Source organism: Copadichromis virginalis, linkage group LG6 (assembly GCF_057382275.1).
Source record: "Copadichromis virginalis isolate Kocher_CV1m ecotype Utaka linkage group LG6, C_Virginalis_male_GT1.1, whole genome shotgun sequence".
NCBI lineage: Eukaryota > Metazoa > Chordata > Actinopteri > Cichliformes > Cichlidae > Copadichromis > Copadichromis virginalis.
The window spans coordinates 9,830,595-9,852,413 of NC_140623.1; the positions used below are offsets into that span (position 1 = coordinate 9,830,595).

General features: G+C 36.7%; 1 protein-coding gene across 2 annotated transcripts; it reads left to right on the forward strand.

The window, feature by feature from the left end:
• Positions 1-15,175: 15,175 nt before the first annotated feature.
• LOC146707189 (F-BAR and double SH3 domains protein 2-like) lies at positions 15,176-20,935 on the forward strand. 2 transcript variants are annotated; one of them, XM_085458543.1, is made up of 5 exons: positions 15,176-16,168; positions 16,859-16,942; positions 18,433-18,616; positions 18,701-18,846; positions 20,309-20,935. In XM_085458543.1, the coding sequence occupies exons 2-5, from the start codon at positions 16,925-16,927 to the stop codon at positions 20,390-20,392; spliced, it is 432 nt and encodes a 143-aa protein (XP_085314669.1). In that variant the 5' UTR covers positions 15,176-16,168; positions 16,859-16,924; the 3' UTR covers positions 20,393-20,935. The 2 variants fall into 2 exon arrangements, with proteins under 2 accessions (XP_085314669.1, XP_085314668.1); XM_085458542.1 differs by lacking the exon at positions 15,176-16,168 and having other exon boundaries at positions 16,443-16,942.
• Positions 20,936-21,819: the final 884 nt, after the last annotated feature.

The following is a 21,819-nucleotide window of genomic DNA, read 5'->3' on the forward strand; positions in this document are numbered from 1 at the left end:
TAACTTTCTTGCACTGAGGTCTCTTTGTTGCAAATATCTTTGACTTGTTTTTATGTCTTCTAATGTTTATGTGTGTATTTATGTCTTGTATTGCTGGTAAGTAACTTTCTTGCACTGAGGTCTGTTTGTTGCAAATATCTTTGACTTGTTTTTATGTCTTCTAATGTTTATGTGTGTATTTATGTCTTGTATTGCTGGTAAGTAACTTTCTTGCACTGAGGTCTGTTTGTTGCAAATATCTTTGACCTGTTTTTATGTCTTATAATGTTTATATTTGTACTTATGTCTTGTATTGCTGGTAAGTAACTTTCTTGCACTGAGGTCTGTTTATTGCAAATATCTTTGACCTGTTTTTATGTCTTATAATGTTTATATTTGTATTTATGTCTTGTATTGCTGGTAAGTAACTTTCTTGCACTGAGGTCTGTTTGTTGCAAATATCTTTGACCTGTTTTTATGTCTTATAATGTTTATGTGTGTATTTATGTCTTGTATTGCTGGTAAGTAACTTTCTTGCACTGAGGTCTGTTTGTTGCAAATATCTTTGACCTGTTTTTATGTCTTATAATGTTTATATTTGTACGTATGTCTTGTATTGCTGGTAAGTAACTTTCTTGCACTGAGGTCTGTTTGTTGCAAATATCTTTGACTTGTTTTTATGTCTTATAATGTTTATGTCTGTATGTATGTCTTGTATTGCTGGTAAGTAACTTTCTTGCACTGAGGTCTGTTTGTTGCAAATATCTTTGACTTGTTTTTATGTCTTATAATGTTTATGTCTGTATGTATGTCTTCAATTGCTCTTAAGTAACTTTCTTGCACTGAGGTCTGTTTGTTGCAAATATCTTTGACTTGCTTTTATGTTTTATAATGTTTATGTCTGTATGTATGTCTTCAATTGCTCTTAAGTAACTTTCTTGCACTGAGGTCTGTTTGTTGCAAATATCTTTGACCTGTTTTTATGTCTTATAATGTTTATATTTGTACTTATGTCTTGTATTGCTGGTAAGTAACTTTCTTGCACTGAGGTCTGTTTGTTGCAAATATCTTTGACCTGTTTTTATGTCTTATAATGTTTATATTTGTACTTATGTCTTGTATTGCTGGTAAGTAACTTTCTTGCACTGAGGTCTGTTTATTGCGAATATCTTTGACTTGTTTTTATGTCTTATAATGTTTATGTCTGTATGTATGTCTTCAATTGCTGGTAAGTAACTTTCTTGCACTGAGGACTGTTTGTTGCAAATATCTTTGACCTGTTTTTATGTCTTGTAATGTTTATGTGTGTATTTATGTCTTATATTGCTGGTAAGTAACTTTCTTGCACTGAGGTCTGTTTGTTGCAAATATCTTTGACTTGTTTTTATGTCTTATAATGTTTATGTGTGTATTTATGTCTTGTATTGCTGGTAAGTAACTTTCTTGCACTGAGGTCTGTTTATTGCAAATATCTTTGACTTGTTTTTATGTCTTGTAATGTTTATGTGTGTATTTTTGTCTTATATTGCTGTTAAGTAACTTTCTTGCACTGAGGTCTGTTTATTGCAAATATCTTTGACTTGTGTTTATGTCTTATAATGTTTATATTTGTACTTATGTGTTGCATTGCTGGTAAGTAACTTTCTTGCACTGAGGTCTGTTTGTTGCAAATATCTTTGACTTGCTTTTATGTTTTATAATGTTTATGTGTGTATTTATGTCTTGTATTGCTGGTAAGTAACTTTCTTGCACTGAGGTCTTTTTGTTGCAAATATCTTTGACTTGTTTTTATGTCTTATAATGTTTATGTGTCTATTTATGTCTTCAATTGCTGTTAAGTAACTTTCTTGCACTGAGGTCTGTTTGTTGCAAATATCTTTGACTTGTTTTTATGTCTTATAATGTTTATATTTGTACGTATGTCTTGTATTGCTGGTAAGTAACTTTCTTGCACTGAGGTCTGTTTATTGCAAATATCTTTGACTTGTGTTTATGTCTTATAATGTTTATATTTGTACTTATGTCTTGTATTGCTGGTAAGTAACTTTCTTGCACTGAGGTCTGTTTATTGCAAATATCTTTGACTTGTGTTTATGTCTTATAATGTTTATATTTGTACTTATGTGTTGCATTGCTGGTAAGTAACTTTCTTGCACTGAGGTCTGTTTGTTGCAAATATCTTTGACTTGTTTTTATGTCTTATAATGTTTATGTCTGTATGTATGTCTTCAATTGCTGTTAAGTAACTTTCTTGCACTGAGGTCTGTTTATTGCAAATATCTTTGACTTGTTTTTATGTCTTATAATGTTTATGTCTGTATGTATTCTTCAATTGCTGTTAAGTAACTTTCTTGCACTGAGGTCTGTTTGTTGCAAATATCTTTGACTTGTTTTTATGTCTTATAATGTTTATGTCTGTATGTATGTCTTCAATTGCTGTTAAGTAACTTTCTTGCACTGAGGTCTGTTTATTGCAAATATCTTTGACTTGTTTTTATGTCTTATAATGTTTATGTCTGTATGTATGTCTTCAATTGCTGTTAAGTAACTTTCTTGCACTGAGGTCTGTTTGTTGCAAATATCTTTGACTTGTTTTTATGTCTTATAATGTTTATGTCTGTATGTATGTCTTGTATTGCTGGTAAGTAACTTTCTTGCACTGAGGTCTGTTTGTTGCAAATATCTTTGACTTGTTTTTATGTCTTATAATGTTTATGTCTGTATGTATGTCTTCAATTGCTGTTAAGTAACTTTCTTGCACTGAGGTCTGTTTGTTGCAAATATCTTTGACTTGCTTTTATGTTTTATAATGTTTATGTCTGTATGTATGTCTTCAATTGCTCTTAAGTAACTTTCTTGCACTGAGGTCTGTTTGTTGCAAATATCTTTGACCTGTTTTTATGTCTTATAATGTTTATATTTGTACTTATGTCTTGTATTGCTGGTAAGTAACTTTCTTGCACTGAGGTCTGTTTGTCGCAAATATCTTTGACTTGTTTTTATGTCTTATAATGTTTATGTCTGTATGTATGTCTTGTATTGCTGGTAAGTAACTTTCTTGCACTGAGGTCTGTTTGTTGCAAATATCTTTGACTTGTTTTTATGTCTTATAATGTTTATGTCTGTATGTATGTCTTCAATTGCTGTTAAGTAACTTTCTTGCACTGAGGTCTGTTTGTTGCAAATATCTTTGACTTGCTTTTATGTTTTATAATGTTTATGTCTGTATGTATGTCTTCAATTGCTCTTAAGTAACTTTCTTGCACTGAGGTCTGTTTGTTGCAAATATCTTTGACCTGTTTTTATGTCTTATAATGTTTATATTTGTACTTATGTCTTGTATTGCTGGTAAGTAACTTTCTTGCACTGAGGTCTGTTTGTCGCAAATATCTTTGACTTGTTTTTATGTCTTGTAATGTTTATGTGTGTATTTATGTTTTGTATTGCTGGTAAGTAACTTTCTTGGACTGAGGTCTGTTTATTGCAAATATCTTTGACTTGTGTTTATGTCTTATAATGTTTATATTTGTACTTATGTGTTGCATTGCTGGTAAGTAACTTTCTTGCACTGAGGTCTGTTTATTGCAAATATCTTTGACCTGTTTTTATGTCTTTTAATGTTTATGTGTGTATGTATGTCTTCAATTGCTGTTAAGTAACTTTCTTGCACTGAGGTCTGTTTGTTGCAAATATCTTTGACCTGTTTTTATGTCTTATAATGTTTATATTTTTACTTATGTCTTGTATTGCTGGTAAGTAACTTTCTTGCACTTAGGTCGGTTTATTGCAAATATCTTTGACCTGTTTTTATGTCTTATAATGTTTATATTTGTACTTATGTCTTGTATTGCTGGTAAGTAACTTTCTTGCACTGAGGTCTGTTTGTTGCAAATATCTTTGACTTGTTTTTATGTCTTATAATGTTTATGTCTGTATGTATGTCTTCAATTGCTGTTAAGTAACTTTCTTGCACTGAGGTCTGTTTGTTGCAAATATCTTTGACTTGTTTTTATGTCTTATAATGTTTATGTCTGTATGTATGTCTTCAATTGCTGTTAAGTAACTTTCTTGCACTGAGGTCTGTTTGTTGCAAATATCTTTGACTTGTTTTTATGTCTTATAATGTTTATGTCTGTATGTATGTCTTCAATTGCTGTTAAGTAACTTTCTTGCACTGAGGTCTGTTTGTTGCAAATATCTTTGACCTGTTTTTATGTCTTGTAATGTTTATGTGTGTATTTATGTCTTGTATTGCTGGTAAGTAACTTTCTTGCACTGAGGTCTGTTTGTTGCAAATATCTTTGACCTGTTTTTATGTCTTATAATGTTTATATTTGTACTTATGTCTTGTATTGCTGGTAAGTAACTTTCTTGCACTGAGGTCTGTTTGTTGCAAATATCTTTGCCTCTTTTTTATGTCTTATAATGTTTATGTCTGTATGTATGTCTTCAATTGCTGTTAAGTAACTTTCTTGCACTGAGGTCTGTTTGTTGCAAATATCTTTGCCTCTTTTTTATGTCTTATAATGTTTATGTCTGTATGTATGTCTTCAATTGCTGTTAAGTAACTTTCTTGCACTGAGGTCTGTTTATTGCAAATATCTTTGACCTGTTTTTATGTCTTATAATGTTTATATTTGTACTTATGTCTTCAATTGCTGGTAAGTAACTTTCTTGCACTGAGGTCTGTTTGTTGCAAATATCTTTGACTTGTTTTTATGTCTTATAATGTTTATGTGTGTATGTATGTCTTGGATTGCTGGTAAGTAACTTTCTTGCACTGAGGTCTGTTTGTTGCAAATATCTTTGACCTGTTTTTATGTCTTATAATGTTTATGTCTGTATTTATGTCTTGTATTGCTGGTAAGTAACTTTCTTGCACTGAGGTCTGTTTGTTGCAAATATCTTTGCCTCTTTTTTATATCTTATAATGTTTATGTCTGTATGTATGTCTTCAATTGCTGTTAAGTAACTTTCTTGCACTGAGGTCTGTTTATTGCAAATATCTTTGACCTGTTTTTATGTCTTATAATGTTTATATTTGTACTTATGTCTTCAATTGCTGGTAAGTAACTTTCTTGCACTGAGGTCTGTTTGTTGCAAATATCTTTGACTTGTTTTTATGTCTTCTAATGTTTATGTGTGTATGTATGTCTTGGATTGCTGGTAAGTAACTTTCTTGCACTGAGGTCTGTTTGTTGCAAATATCTTTGACCTGTTTTTATGTCTTATAATGTTTATATTTGTACTTATGTCTTTTATTGCCGGTAAGTAACTTTCTTGCACTTAGGTCTGTTTATTGCAAATATCTTTGCCTCTTTTTTATGTCTTATAATGTTTATGTCTGTATGTATGTCTTCAATTGCTGTTAAGTAACTTTCTTGCACTGAGGTCTGTTTATTGCAGATATCTTTGACCTGTTTTTATGTCTTATAATGTTTGTGTGTATTTATGTCTTGTATTGCTGGTAAGTAACTTTCTTGCACTGAGGTCTGTTTGTTGCAAATATCTTTGACTTGTTTTTATGTCTTATAATGTTTATGTCTGTATGTATGTCTTCAATTGCTGTTAAGTAACTTTCTTGCACTGAGGTCTGTTTGTTGCAAATATCTTTGACTTGCTTTTATGTTTTATAATGTTTATGTCTGTATGTATGTCTTCAATTGCTCTTAAGTAACTTTCTTGCACTGAGGTCTGTTTGTTGCAAATATCTTTGACCTGTTTTTATGTCTTATAATGTTTATATTTGTACTTATGTCTTGTATTGCTGGTAAGTAACTTTCTTGCACTGAGGTCTGTTTGTCGCAAATATCTTTGACTTGTTTTTATGTCTTATAATGTTTATGTCTGTATTTATGTCTTCAATTGCTGGTAAGTAACTTTCTTGCACTGAGGTCTGTTTGTTGCAAATATCTTTGCCTCTTTTTTATGTCTTATAATGTTTATGTCTGTATGTATGTCTTCAATTGCTGTTAAGTAACTTTCTTGCACTGAGGTCTGTTTGTTGCAAATATCTTTGCCTCTTTTTTATGTCTTATAATGTTTATGTCTGTATGTATGTCTTCAATTGCTGTTAAGTAACTTTCTTGCACTGAGGTCTGTTTATTGCAAATATCTTTGACCTGTTTTTATGTCTTATAATGTTTATATTTGTACTTATGTCTTCAATTGCTGGTAAGTAACTTTCTTGCACTGAGGTCTGTTTGTTGCAAATATCTTTGACTTGTTTTTATGTCTTATAATGTTTATGTGTGTATGTATGTCTTGGATTGCTGGTAAGTAACTTTCTTGCACTGAGGTCTGTTTGTTGCAAATATCTTTGACCTGTTTTTATGTCTTATAATGTTTATGTGTGTATTTATGTCTTGTATTGCTGGTAAGTAACTTTCTTGCACTGAGGTCTGTTTGTTGCAAATATCTTTGCCTCTTTTTTATATCTTATAATGTTTATGTCTGTATGTATGTCTTCAATTGCTGTTAAGTAACTTTCTTGCACTGAGGTCTGTTTATTGCAAATATCTTTGACCTGTTTTTATGTCTTATAATGTTTATATTTGTACTTATGTCTTCAATTGCTGGTAAGTAACTTTCTTGCACTGAGGTCTGTTTGTTGCAAATATCTTTGACTTGTTTTTATGTCTTCTAATGTTTATGTGTGTATGTATGTCTTGGATTGCTGGTAAGTAACTTTCTTGCACTGAGGTCTGTTTGTTGCAAATATCTTTGACCTGTTTTTATGTCTTATAATGTTTATATTTGTACTTATGTCTTTTATTGCCGGTAAGTAACTTTCTTGCACTTAGGTCTGTTTATTGCAAATATCTTTGCCTCTTTTTTATGTCTTATAATGTTTATGTCTGTATGTATGTCTTCAATTGCTGTTAAGTAACTTTCTTGCACTGAGGTCTGTTTATTGCAGATATCTTTGACCTGTTTTTATGTCTTATAATGTTTGTGTGTATTTATGTCTTGTATTGCTGGTAAGTAACTTTCTTGCACTGAGGTCTGTTTGTTGCAAATATCTTTGACTTGTTTTTATGTCTTATAATGTTTATGTCTGTATGTATGTCTTCAATTGCTGTTAAGTAACTTTCTTGCACTGAGGTCTGTTTGTTGCAAATATCTTTGACTTGCTTTTATGTTTTATAATGTTTATGTCTGTATGTATGTCTTCAATTGCTCTTAAGTAACTTTCTTGCACTGAGGTCTGTTTGTTGCAAATATCTTTGACCTGTTTTTATGTCTTATAATGTTTATATTTGTACTTATGTCTTGTATTGCTGGTAAGTAACTTTCTTGCACTGAGGTCTGTTTGTCGCAAATATCTTTGACTTGTTTTTATGTCTTATAATGTTTATGTCTGTATGTATGTCTTGTATTGCTGGTAAGTAACTTTCTTGCACTGAGGTCTGTTTGTTGCAAATATCTTTGACTTGTTTTTATGTCTTATAATGTTTATGTCTGTATGTATGTCTTGTATTGCTGGTAAGTAACTTTCTTGCACTGAGGTCTGTTTGTTGCAAATATCTTTGACTTGTTTTTATGTCTTATAATGTTTATGTCTGTATGTATGTCTTCAATTGCTGTTAAGTAACTTTCTTGCACTGAGGTCTGTTTGTTGCAAATATCTTTGACTTGCTTTTATGTTTTATAATGTTTATGTCTGTATGTATGTCTTCAATTGCTCTTAAGTAACTTTCTTGCACTGAGGTCTGTTTGTTGCAAATATCTTTGACCTGTTTTTATGTCTTATAATGTTTATATTTGTACTTATGTCTTGTATTGCTGGTAAGTAACTTTCTTGCACTGAGGTCTGTTTGTCGCAAATATCTTTGACTTGTTTTTATGTCTTGTAATGTTTATGTGTGTATTTATGTTTTGTATTGCTGGTAAGTAACTTTCTTGCACTGAGGTCTGTTTATTGCAAATATCTTTGACTTGTGTTTATGTCTTATAATGTTTATATTTGTACTTATGTGTTGCATTGCTGGTAAGTAACTTTCTTGCACTGAGGTCTGTTTATTGCAAATATCTTTGACCTGTTTTTATGTCTTTTAATGTTTATGTGTGTATGTATGTCTTCAATTGCTGTTAAGTAACTTTCTTGCACTGAGGTCTGTTTGTTGCAAATATCTTTGACCTGTTTTTATGTCTTATAATGTTTATATTTTTACTTATGTCTTGTATTGCTGGTAAGTAACTTTCTTGCACTTAGGTCGGTTTATTGCAAATATCTTTGACCTGTTTTTATGTCTTATAATGTTTATATTTGTACTTATGTCTTGTATTGCTGGTAAGTAACTTTCTTGCACTGAGGTCTGTTTGTTGCAAATATCTTTGACTTGTTTTTATGTCTTATAATGTTTATGTCTGTATGTATGTCTTCAATTGCTGTTAAGTAACTTTCTTGCACTGAGGTCTGTTTGTTGCAAATATCTTTGACTTGTTTTTATGTCTTATAATGTTTATGTCTGTATGTATGTCTTCAATTGCTGTTAAGTAACTTTCTTGCACTGAGGTCTGTTTGTTGCAAATATCTTTGACTTGTTTTTATGTCTTATAATGTTTATGTCTGTATGTATGTCTTCAATTGCTGTTAAGTAACTTTCTTGCACTGAGGTCTGTTTGTTGCAAATATCTTTGACTTGTTTTTATGTCTTATAATGTTTATGTCTGTATGTATGTCTTCAATTGCTGTTAAGTAACTTTCTTGCACTGAGGTCTGTTTGTTGCAAATATCTTTGACCTGTTTTTATGTCTTGTAATGTTTATGTGTGTATTTATGTCTTGTATTGCTGGTAAGTAACTTTCTTGCACTGAGGTCTGTTTGTTGCAAATATCTTTGACCTGTTTTTATGTCTTATAATGTTTATATTTGTACTTATGTCTTGTATTGCTGGTAAGTAACTTTCTTGCACTGAGGTCTGTTTGTTGCAAATATCTTTGACCTGTTTTTATGTCTTATAATGTTTATATTTGTACTTATGTCTTGTATTGCTGGTAAGTAACTTTCTTGCACTGAGGTCTGTTTGTTGCAAATATCTTTGCCTCTTTTTTATGTCTTATAATGTTTATGTCTGTATGTATGTCTTCAATTGCTGTTAAGTAACTTTCTTGCACTGAGGTCTGTTTGTTGCAAATATCTTTGCCTCTTTTTTATGTCTTATAATGTTTATGTCTGTATGTATGTCTTCAATTGCTGTTAAGTAACTTTCTTGCACTGAGGTCTGTTTATTGCAAATATCTTTGACCTGTTTTTATGTCTTATAATGTTTATATTTGTACTTATGTCTTCAATTGCTGGTAAGTAACTTTCTTGCACTGAGGTCTGTTTGTTGCAAATATCTTTGACTTGTTTTTATGTCTTCTAATGTTTATGTGTGTATGTATGTCTTGGATTGCTGGTAAGTAACTTTCTTGCACTGAGGTCTGTTTGTTGCAAATATCTTTGACCTGTTTTTATGTCTTATAATGTTTATGTGTGTATTTATGTCTTGTATTGCTGGTAAGTAACTTTCTTGCACTGAGGTCTGTTTGTTGCAAATATCTTTGACCTGTTTTTATGTCTTATAATGTTTATGTGTGTATTTATGTCTTGTATTGCTGGTAAGTAACTTTCTTGCACTGAGGTCTGTTTGTTGCAAATATCTTTGCCTCTTTTTTATATCTTATAATGTTTATGTCTGTATGTATGTCTTCAATTGCTGTTAAGTAACTTTCTTGCACTGAGGTCTGTTTATTGCAAATATCTTTGACCTGTTTTTATGTCTTATAATGTTTATATTTGTACTTATGTCTTCAATTGCTGGTAAGTAACTTTCTTGCACTGAGGTCTGTTTGTTGCAAATATCTTTGACTTGTTTTTATGTCTTCTAATGTTTATGTGTGTATGTATGTCTTGGATTGCTGGTAAGTAACTTTCTTGCACTGAGGTCTGTTTGTTGCAAATATCTTTGACCTGTTTTTATGTCTTATAATGTTTATATTTGTACTTATGTCTTTTATTGCCGGTAAGTAACTTTCTTGCACTTAGGTCTGTTTATTGCAAATATCTTTGCCTCTTTTTTATGTCTTATAAGGTTTATGTCTGTATGTATGTCTTCAATTGCTGTTAAGTAACTTTCTTGCACTGAGGTCTGTTTATTGCAGATATCTTTGACCTGTTTTTATGTCTTATAATGTTTATGTGTGTATTTATGTCTTGTATTGCTGGTAAGTAACTTTCTTGCACTGAGGTCTGTTTGTTGCAAATATCTTTGACTTGTTTTTATGTCTTATAATGTTTATGTCTGTATGTATGTCTTCAATTGCTCTTAAGTAACTTTCTTGCACTGAGGTCTGTTTGTTGCAAATATCTTTGACCTGTTTTTATGTCTTATAATGTTTATATTTGTACTTATGTCTTGTACTGCTGGTAAGTAACTTTCTTGCACTGAGGTCTGTTTGTTGCAAATATCTTTGACTTGTTTTTATGTCTTATAATGTTTATGTGTGTATTTATGTCTTGTATTGCTGGTAAGTAACTTTCTTGCACTGAGGTCTGTTTGTTGCAAATATCTTTGACTTGTTTTTATGTCTTATAATGTTTATATTTGTACTTATGTCTTGTATTGCTGGTAAGTAACTTTCTTGCACTCAGGTCTGTTTGTTGCAAATATCTTTGACTTGTTTTTATGTCTTATAATGTTTATATTTGTATTTATGTCTTGTATTGCTGGTAAGTAACTTTCTTGCACTGAGGTCTGTTTGTTGCAAATATCTTTGACCTGTTTTTATGTCTTATAATGTTTATGTGTGTATTTATGTCTTATAATGTTTATATTTGTACGTATATCTTGTATTGCTGGTAAGTAACTTTCTTGCACTGAGGTCTGTTTGTTGCAAATATCTTTGACCTGTTTTTATGTCTTATAATGTTTATATGTGTATTTATGTCTTGTATTGCTGGTAAGTAACTTTCTTGCACTGAGGTCTGTTTGTTGCAAATATCTTTGCCTCTTTTTTATGTCTTATAATGTTTATGTCTGTATGTATGTCTTCAATTGCTGTTAAGTAACTTTCTTGCATTGAGGTCTGTTTGTTGCAAATATCTTTGACCTGTTTTTATGTCTTATAATGTTTATATTTGTACTTATGTCTTGTATTGCTGGTAAGTAACTTTCTTGCACTGAGGTCTGTTTGTTGCAAATATCTTTGACTTGTTTTTATGTCTTGTAATGTTTATGTGTGTATGTATGTCTTGTATTGCTAATTGTTAGGAACCCTAACTTTATTTATTTTTTTAATAGTAAGATGTATGTATGTATGTGTGTGTGTGTGTGTGTGTGTGTGTGTGTGTGTGTGTATATATGTGTGTCTGTCTGTGTGTGTGTGTGTGTGTGTGTGTGTGTGTGTGTGTGTGTATATATGTGTGTCTGTCTTTGTGTGTGTGTGTGTGTATATGTGTGTGTGTGTGTGTATATGTGTGTGTGTGTGTATATGTGTGTGTGTGTGTGTGTGTGTATATGTGTGTGTGTGTATATGTGTGTGTGTATATGTGTATATGTGTGTGTGTGTGTATATTTGTGTGTGTGTGTGTGTGTGTGTGTGTGTGTCTGTCTGTCTGTCTGTGTGTGTCTGTTTATTGTCCACAGATGAGGTTTGAAGTGTCTGTGTGGTGCAGCTGGTCTGGTCTGTCTCTGTACAGTCGAGGCTGCACCCACCCATAAAACGGTGGAGGCTCACCAGGACATGCACACCTCACAAGTTCCCGGCTCTCTCGGCTCGGTTGAAGACGGGTTTCTTGGAGAAGGGGAGGGCAGTGAGGCACAGTCCCCCGTCCCCCGACGCCCCTCGCGATGCCCCTCCTTCTTCGACTAACCCTCTGCATAGGAGCCGTGAGAGCCAGGAACTTGTGAGTTTTGTATATCCACTCAGGCATCCTTCATACCTGGTCTGTAGGAAGTTCCTGTCAGAAGGAGGATGGACAGTGAACATTTTAAGCCCACTCGGCAGCGACAGATGGCCACCCCTTCCTGAGCCTGGTTCTGTCGGAGGTTTCTCCCTGTTAAAAGGGAGTTTTTCCTCCCCACCGTCGCCAAGTGCTTGCTCATTGGGGATTTTTTGGGCTTTTTTTCTTAAAACCAACCGCTGATAAGTTCACTGGCATCAAGTTTAGGACTCTGCAAATATTTAAATGGATAATTCGTCATCAAGTGAGGAATGATCCATTTAAATCATATTTGAGAGTCACATATATTTGTATATAAATATGATTTGTTGGACAATAAGGCAAATCACAGACTAATTTGGACAACTGGGAAAAATTAAATAAATAAAAAAAATTGGATAAAATGCATGTGTCATTGTTTCATATTGATTTCAAATAACATACCATTTGATTTCAACATATTTTTGTTACACTTGCAGTGGTGTTATTTTGTTATGATCCTGTTCCTTTTAAATATAAATATAAATCATCTAAATAGAAATGGAAAACTAGAAAGATTAAAAATATAGCTTTACTAATCTGAAAGTTATTTGTCATTGGATCCATCATTCCCACAGTGGAAACACATTATCTCATATTATGTTCAATTCTGTAGTTAAAAGTATAAAGTTTAATAATGTCTATTTTTAGTTTACTTTGTTAATAAACACATTTTTTAGTATTTTAGAAACACTAACATCATACATATCCAAATATGAAGCAATGTTTTAACTCCCATTTACATACAGACCTGTGGCCAACTTTACAAACCATTTTGAATTTTTCCAGCTGAGGCGTTCAAAATAGATATACTTTTGATTGTCACAGTGTTATTTGGGCAGCTGCCTGCCTAATATAACATAACATCACCACAATATTTTACATTAAATGAGGAAATGTATCTTTGTTTCCTCAGCTAAGACTGCTTGGCTGCTGTAGCTTGTGTTTATGTTGAGAGTGACATCTGATTTAAAAGCAAGAAGCAAAAGCCACTGAGCACCATCAGTCAGCACAGAGGCAATGCTACAAATTTAAGGAACGAAGGTCAATTCTTTGTGTGTGTACATGCACAGAGCACATGTGCACACGGTTGTGCAGATTAACTCACAGATGTATATGACAACTCACGTTTGTGGCATTAACATTGTTTTCCAATCTTAAACAGAAACAGGAAGCTCCAACCCGGAGGGCGGTGCACTGTTGGACGGACCAATCGGAGTCTGCGCTGCGGGACTGTTTTGATCACGCGGACTGGGAAATGTTTCACGTGGCCGCCAGAGACATTGATGAATACACAGACTCAGTCTGTGGATTTATCAGGAAATGCGTGGAAGATGTCGTCCCATCCAGAACAGTCAAATCCTTCCCAAATCAAAAACCCTGGATTAACGGAGATGTTCGCGCGGCACTGGCGGCACGGAACACCGCCTTTGCCTCCGCGAACACATCGGACTACAAACACGCACATTACCAACTCCGGAAGACGATCAAAGCAGCCAAACGTGAGTACAGGGACAGGGTGGAACAACAGTTTGACAACCCTCGGAGTATGTGGCAGGGACTAAACACGATCACAGACTTTAGAGGGAAAACCAGCACACCGCAGACCACGGCCTCTCTGTGTGAGGATCTAAACGTATTCTACGCTAGATTCGACACAGCGAACACCATGAGACCGGACAGTGTGCGCACCGCGGATGACGTCAGTGCGCACACTGTGTCTGAGGAGGATGTGCGGAAGTGCTTCAGGAAGGTGAACGCACGCAAAGCTACTGGTCCGGACGGGATTCCCGGCCGCGTCCTCAGGTCATGCGCGGCTCAGCTGGCTGGAGTGTTCACGCACATCTTCAACCTTTCCCTCTCTCTGTCTGTAGTCCCAGCCTGCTTCAAAATGGCCACCATCGTCCCTGTACCCAAATCCTCCACCATCTCCTCATTGAACGACTGGCGACCTGTAGCCCTGACCCCCATCGTAAGCAAATGCTTCGAGAAGCTGGTCAGGGACTTCATCTGCTCTGCACTACCCGACTCACTGGACCCTCTACAGTTTGCATACCGCCACAACAGGTCCACTGATGATGCCATAGCCCTGACACTACACACTGCCCTGTCACACCTGGAGAAGAGAGACACGTATGTGAGGATGCTGTTTGTAGATTACAGCTCAGCATTCAATACCATCGTTCCCTCGAAGCTGGACAGGAAACTGCAGGATCTAGGACTGAGCAGCTCCCTCTGCAGCTGGATCCTTAGCTTCCTGTCTGACAGACGCCAGGTGGTCAGACTGGGCAGCATCACCTCATCCCCCATCACACTGAACACTGGTGCTCCACAGGGGTGTGTACTGAGCCCTCTCCTGTACTCACTCTACACCTACGACTGCACAGCCACTAACAGCTCCAACATCATTGTGAAGTTTGCGGACGACACTACAGTGGTGGGTCTTATCACCAACGGTGATGAGACGGCTTACAGGGAGGAGGTCAGCGCCCTGACCCACTGGTGTCAAGACAACCATCTCACCCTCAACGTCGCAAAGACAAAGGAGTTGATAGTGGACTTCCGGAGGTGCAGAGAAGTACACACCCCCATCACCATCAACGGCGCTGCTGTGGAGAGAGTGAGCAGCTTCCGGTTCCTTGGCGTACACCTGGCTGAGGATCTTACGTGGTCAGTACACACAAACAAAACAGTGAAGAAGGCGCAGCAGCGCCTCTTCTTTCTCAGGAGACTGAAAAGATTCGGCATGAGCCCCCGCATCCTCAGGACCTTCTATCACTGTGCCATTGAGAGCATCCTCATTGGATGCATCACCACCTGGTATGGCAACAGCACCGCCTACAACTGCAAAGCTCTCCAGCGAGTAGTGCGGTGCTCTGAACGGATAATTGGAGGTGAGCTTCCCTCCCTCCAAGACATCTACAGGAAGCGCTGCCTGAGGAAAGCGGGGAGGATCATCAAGGACTCCAGTCACCCCAGCCATAAACTGTTCAGACTGCTTCCATCAGGAAGGAGGTTCTGCAGCATCCGGTCCCGAACCAGCAGACTGAGAGACAGCTTTTTCCATCAGGCCATCAGACTGCTGAACACGTCATAGACACCTCAGCTTCACTACTGGAACTTCAACATTATGCACTCCACACTGTATATAAATGCCACTTGTTTTGCACATATTCAACTCTGTATATTTTATATATTTTATTATTATTATTATTATTATTATTTTATTTTATTTTTTTACTATTTAATTTGTAAAAATGTGTATACACACACACACACACACACGTAGGAAAATATTTAGTATACACATCCAGAAATGCATACACTATTATATATTGTACATATATTTATTAGTTTCAGGTTGGCCATTCTTGTATTTTGCTCGTTTGTGTTGTTGTGTTTGCACATCTCTGTTGCTTGTGGGGCTCGCACACAAGAATTTCACTCGCATGTGCTGTGCCAGTGTGCCTGCACATGTGATGTGACAATAAAAAGTGATTTGATTTGATTTAAATGTAATACATACATTTCCGTCATTGGCCATAATTCTTGCAAGGAAGGGACTCAAAGGTCACAAGTTATTAAATAAAATTAATTAAACACACCATTAAAAGAAGTTCACTATTCACTCCTTAAACGTCATAGCTAGCAGCAGTTATTTATATCTATGAAAGAGAGAGCTTAATTGTTTGATTAAGCTTGATTGGAATGTCAGCTCCACACTGTGGCTGGTTGATTAAATAAGTTGGGGGAGCAAAAGTAAAATGAGCTACTTGTGGGATACTATTTAACTTGGGTTGGGTAAGCTGCTCATTTTATGCTCATTTTACTTTTCAGATGGTGTCAAGCCTGGCAGTTTGGTGTAATTGTTAGCCTTGTAATTCATAGTAATATATTTCTCACACACAACCTCAACCTCTGCCTCTCCATGTGAGCAGAGACGCAGCAGCATCTTGTTTCTACAGGAAGCCTGATTAAAATGTTAGGCATTTATACGGTGTACAAGATTAAAGAATATAAAACTGATATTACTAAACCTGACTTCCTTCCATCTATTTTCTGCTGCTTATCTGAGTCCGGTCATGATGCCCAGACGTCCCCCTCCCCAGCCACCTACTCCTGCTCTTCCTGGAGAACAGTGAGCCGCCACTCTGGTGCCTTTCGGTGTAAACGAGTAGCTTTCCAAATAACTCAGCTCTTCATCGTGTTTCTAAGGCAGAGGTCAGACATCCTTCAGAAGATGCTCATTTGTGTCAGATTTTAGTCATAGGTAAAGGTATGACTGTAGACTGACGGGTAAATCAACAGGGATCAATACCCTGCTCCTCTTTTTTCCAATACAAGTTCCTCTATCAAATCATTTTTTGACACTTGAGTCAGCAGTCCAAGCAGAGATGTCCAGAAGTTCCTTTTCCCACTTAAGTGGTATTTATGGTCACACAAATGCGTCTGACAACAGACAGGCAGCGAATACTGGGATACCAGTTATAATTCTGACTTTGAAGTAAAGCCAATTTTGTTTTGGCTGTTTTTAATCAGTTCCAGTCGTGTTTAACCCCCATTTAGATTTACTTTCCCAAACTTTGTGGCACTAATGATTCTGTGTCCAGGTTTAAAACACCTGCTCTTTGAATTTGTACAGAAATTCTAGTTTAAGTCTGAGTTTTGTGCTGCTTTGGAGTATTAGTTGTTTTATATTACCTGAGTCCTGAGTAAAGTGTGGTATAAATGCAGGCATGGTCTCAGTGTTTTCTTCAGTGTTCTGGCTGATGTTATTGAAGCCACAGTGAGCATTTTTGTCCGTTCACCAGTGTGGCGGTATTTGAAAAATATACATCACGGGTGAAATGAAGATGGTTAAACTGTTACATCGCAGCTTTAATTTGAATGAACGTGTTTGTCTGTCTGCAGGCTTCTCAGCCAGACGAGCTGACCATCGAGGAGCAGGAAATCTTGGAGGGCATCGATGATGGCGACATGGAGGACTGGGTCAAGGTACAAAAATAACACAAACACAGTTATGTAGCAGATGCACTCTCATGTTTGAGGGTTGGTTGTTTTGTGTATTAGTTCACTCTCTGGCTCTTAGACTGTTTGACAAACATTTAGTTTCAGTTTTTATAAGACCTCGCACCGGTACAGACTATCTACTGGACGTTTTAGTGTTTCTCTGGGATCAGTTGAACTGATGTGGCTTCAGGAATTAGAATAATTCAACTAAAATGCCTGCGGTGCATTGAGGCAGGTCAGGTTGGCCTGGGTGGTAGAAGCTCTGCTGAACATAAAGACAAATCAAAAAATGTACAAATACACAGTTCTCTGCTTCTTTTTTGGCCCTGCAGCCGTAAAGGGCTGATGGGAGATTCTCGTCACGCAGCCGGGCAGGCAGGTGGGCGGGCATGGCACCCAAGTTTGTGAATGCAATAATTCATGAATGAGGCAGTTTTTAAATTCATACCTTAAGTGCAGCTACTGAAAATCTGGGCCAAATCCTGATTGATGGTGATCCAATCCTGCCTCAGCAGCGCTCCGGTTTGATCACAGTTTGTCAGCTTCTGCTTTTTAACAGCGGTTCGTGGACTCTTGATCAGTTTGAGATCTGCGGAGTGACCTGGTCATGGATATAAAATGTTAATTTGATGATCTCCCAGCTACTTAGTTGTCATTTTCACTTTGTTTGTCACAGACTGTTACAAAGTTGCTCCTGGACCTTTGGGAGAAAATTTGAGAAGTCTTTGAGGACATTTTTCGGGTGGTCAGTGGTGTCTACTTAAATGTAGAAATGTCAGCTGTGGATGCTCCCATCATTGTGTGAAGTCATTCTTTTATAAACGCCTCTGCAGAGCTGCTGGTGTGTAGTCATTGTGTACTTTGTGTGTGGTTGTTTTCAGATCATTTCCCTGAAGGAACATTGTGCATTGTTGCTGTTTTACTTTTGTTTATTGTGTAAGTCTGGCTTTCCTGTGAGCCATTGTGCAAATGTTCCACGTGTTGAGCCAATATTTTATGTATATTTACTTAGGTGATTATCTTTTCATATACAGATATAGTGTTTTAATGGGGTATTTATTTTAATGAATATAATCATACATAAAAATGTGAGCAATATCATTTATATAGATCTGTTTTAGTGCTGTGATTCCCCACAGCATGCCCCAACAGAGATCCCAATACCTCTGAGTGTTTTCAATCTGAATGAAAATAAGTAAGCAGCGGAAGGGGAGGCCACCGGTGTTCATGAAATCAAGCTTCATGAATTCAGCAGAGGCTTGTTTAGGATTTTAGATTTCTCGTTAATTCAGGAAGAGAGAACAAAAGCTCTCCTATTATTCTCTTTGTGGCTGTTATTAAATTCTGGCGACGATGCAGTGATATTGTTACAGCCCTACTCTTTACATCTGACTTTATTTTTTCTCATTAGGAGTTTTCCTGTTGAAACATTTTTGGCTGTTGTCATCGTCTGTGTGCATTGTCTGTGTTTCCAGGCCAGAAACCGTAGCGGACAGGTGGGCTACGTCCCGGAGAAATACCTGCAGCTGCCCTCCTCCAACAGCCTGCTGAGCATGCTGCAGTCGCTGGCCGCGCTGGACGCCCGATCCCATTCCTCCAGCAACTCCACCGAACCTGAAACCGAACTCCCAACCAGCTCCGTCAACGGAGACTCGAGGAGTGAGATCCGCCTCCACCAGATAATATCGGAGTTTTGATTTCCTGCTTTGTTTAATACCCTCGTTGCCACTGTCTGTGTTGCAGTTTCATTCGCAAAGGCTTTGTACGACTACGCGGGACAAACGGAAGATGAGCTGTCGTTCCCAGAAGGCGCCATCATCCCCATCCTGAGCAGAGAGACCCACGAGGACGATGGCTTCTGGGAGGGCGAGTTTAACGGCGTTGTTGGTGTAAGAGTTCAAATAATAGTTTGCAAAAGCTTGTGACTGCAAAATTGTGTCTGCCTAAGGGACAGTTTGTTCCAGGAGATAAGCGAGAAGATTAATAGGAAGCACCTGGCCTCCAGACGGAGAAGATGTCCTTTTAAATGTGTCCAAAGTCGTCAACAGAACATTTGTGGTTTTGAAACTTATGCCTGTGTTGTATCTGCTTGACGCATGAGGGTGCGTCATAAAAGTAAACCCTGATGGTATAAAACAACTGCTTGTGTATCATTGGGCGGAGATCGATGCTGTCTGTGGGCAGTGTTCATCTCCCCACGCGCGTGTTCATTAAAAACATTGTTTGACCGAAGCTCTTCTGGACCATTATTGTTTTGTGCTCACCCTCAATATTTGAACTCGTAACAAACAGCAATAACGGCAAAACATGTAATGGACGTGCTGGTCCACTAGACAACATCATGTTGATGTAAAGCTTTGGGTCTCTTATGCAAAGTAAAGAGGCTGAAATAAGGTGTCCATGAGTATCAGTTTTCAACATTCAGTATTAAGAGACAAAGACTGTACGGGTTGGGCCAGTCGTCAAGTCCTGGAGCAAAGTGAGCCTGCAAATCAATAAGATGCAAATAAGTTTATACCTTTCATATAATGTTTGAATTTGTTTATTCTGAGTTTTATTGTTCAGTTAGTTTCCACAGTTCATATATCATGTGTAATTTTTCATTAGTTTCAGTGTTTGTTTGTATTTTATTCTATTCATGATGGTTGTGTTGACAGATTTGTCCAAATTTAAAGCTATAGATGTGAACTTTTGGTTCCTTTATTATTACCTGTATAATTAGTTTCAGTCTTTGTGAAGTGGGGAAGGAGGACCCAAAAGCAGGACTCGTGCGATGGAGAGTGCTCTTTATTTACAGTGGAGTAAATAAGACAACACAATAATCTCTTGAGCTCCCTCGACTCCTGTGTCATGTCTTCACCCAAAACTCTGTGCTCTCTGCTCCGTGGCTGCTGTCCACCTGTGCTCCACTCTCCTCCTCCTGGGAAAAAAAACAACAGAGGCAGCCGTCAGGACACCATGCCGCCTAATCAACAAAAAACAGTCCCAGTCTAAATAATCTAAAAGACCAACCACGGCTCCAGTGATGGCAACACACAGTTCTAGTGACCAACCCAGTGGGCGGCACTCGAGACGAAGCAGTTCAGGTGGCCTGCATACATTTAGTATCAGGCTTTACAAAAAAAAGTATCAACTATGTTAGGATCCATGTTCATCATGTGTGATGTGTGTTTACATTTGAAGGTGTTTGTGGATTTGTCACCTCTCTTCAAGGTGTGGTTTGTGTTTGATGCTGAAAGAGATAAAGACTGCTGATTGGCTGAAGTAGGGTTCAATAAAAATTGTTTGGTTGTTGTTTTGGGCACTGCTCAGGTCCACATTAAATAAACTGCTGCTCATGTGTGTTTGTAGGTTCTCAGTCATCCAGGTCATGGTTGTCTAAGGAGCCTGGAAAGAAAGCGACTTTACTTCTTTAAGGTTCTGGATGATGTTTAACTTCTGATCCAAGAAGCTTCTTCAGTTGATGTGCTTCCTTTGCTCATTTTCCACCTCTGCACAGTTTCGTTTGATGACAATGCAGTGCAGTTCTCCCAAACATACAACAGAGGGCGCTATGCACATTCACTGAAGTGCAGAAAAATACAAGTGGAGGAGGAAACAAACAGCAGCATCAAGAGAGAAAACTGAAGTGTTCAAAGCGAGTTACTTTAGTCTCTTATTGTAATATTAATCGACATCTAAACATCACGTTGATGCTTCATGTTTGACTTCCGTGTCCTTTTACTGCTCAGTTGGAAAATATTGATGCAATTTAAAAGAAGAGGAGAAGAGTAATTTCTCTGTACTACTTCAAAAGTAATTTGAAAGCACTGCCTCATATGGAAAATGAATCATGATGAAATCCTGAAACAAATAGTGTTTGTGAATATGAAGAGTTTAGTTTTCATTTTGGTCTTAGAAGTATAAAAATGCAGGACTGAAGACAAGATGGAAATGATGTGTTATGAGAAATAAAACACATATGTCGCTATGTACTATAATTTTATTTTGTTTATTTTTTGTTCTTGTAGGTTTTTTGCTTTAGTGTAAATTTTGAAAGCACTGCTTTTAGTTTGAAAATTGGATTCAGTGTTTAGAGTTCGGACAAAACAATGGACGGTTTCAAGAAATGTATTTTATCAACAAAACTTATTTTGATGGTTACTGTATTTATTTTAATGCCCTCAGTGCAGTGATTGAAAAAAAGTTCATCTGACACCAATGAGCCAACAGCCTCCACGTAAACATTTCTTTTTTTCTTTCTTTTTTTTTAAACAGGGTTTAATCAGCGCTGACATACAGACATTTATGCGCTGGGTATAACAGACATGCTCACCGTGTGAAAGGACCGCGGATGTCTTGGAGCAGAGAAACATGCTGTATTGTTGTTTTTCTTTATTGCATAAGCAGCGCCCGACTGTCAGAAACGCTCTGTGCGGGTAGCAAAGTCGGCTCCAACGCACCTGCAGGCATCCATTTGAAAGAAAGGTGTCGCTGCGGCTAGGCTCTCGGGATAGTCAGACTTTTATTTATATTTGCGGCATTCTGGTGCGTTAAAACTAGCAGCCTCTGTGTCCCGCTTGGATCACCATTCTGAAAATTCAGATATTTAAATAAAATGATGAATCGGCGAGTGATGAGGAGCCACGTAGATCCTAAAATCAGGTTTGATTAAATTAAACTCTTATGAACAGTGATGACGCGTTCCAAACAAACGATGCTTTCTACATGGCCAAATTGTGTGCTAACTACCTCACAGCGCTGTGTCTGGGGTCCGAAAAAAAAAGTTAAAACGATATACCTTGTGAAAGTTGTGAAGTGCTGAGGAAAATACTGTGTGTCTGATGGGGTGTTTTTATATAGGTGGACTTGGTTTCAGTTGA

Excerpts from the sequence above, each read along its gene's own strand:
- LOC146707189 (XM_085458542.1), top strand. The coding sequence starts at position 16,835 with ATGAACGTGTTTGTCTGTCTGCAGGCTTCTCAGCCAGACGAGCTGACC. Across the intron at positions 16,943-18,432 it reads ACATGGAGGACTGGGTCAAG|GCCAGAAACCGTAGCGGACA; the intron begins GTACAAAAATAA and ends CTGTGTTTCCAG. Across the intron at positions 18,847-20,308 it reads AGTTTAACGGCGTTGTTGGT|GTTCTCAGTCATCCAGGTCA; the intron begins GTAAGAGTTCAA and ends GTGTGTTTGTAG.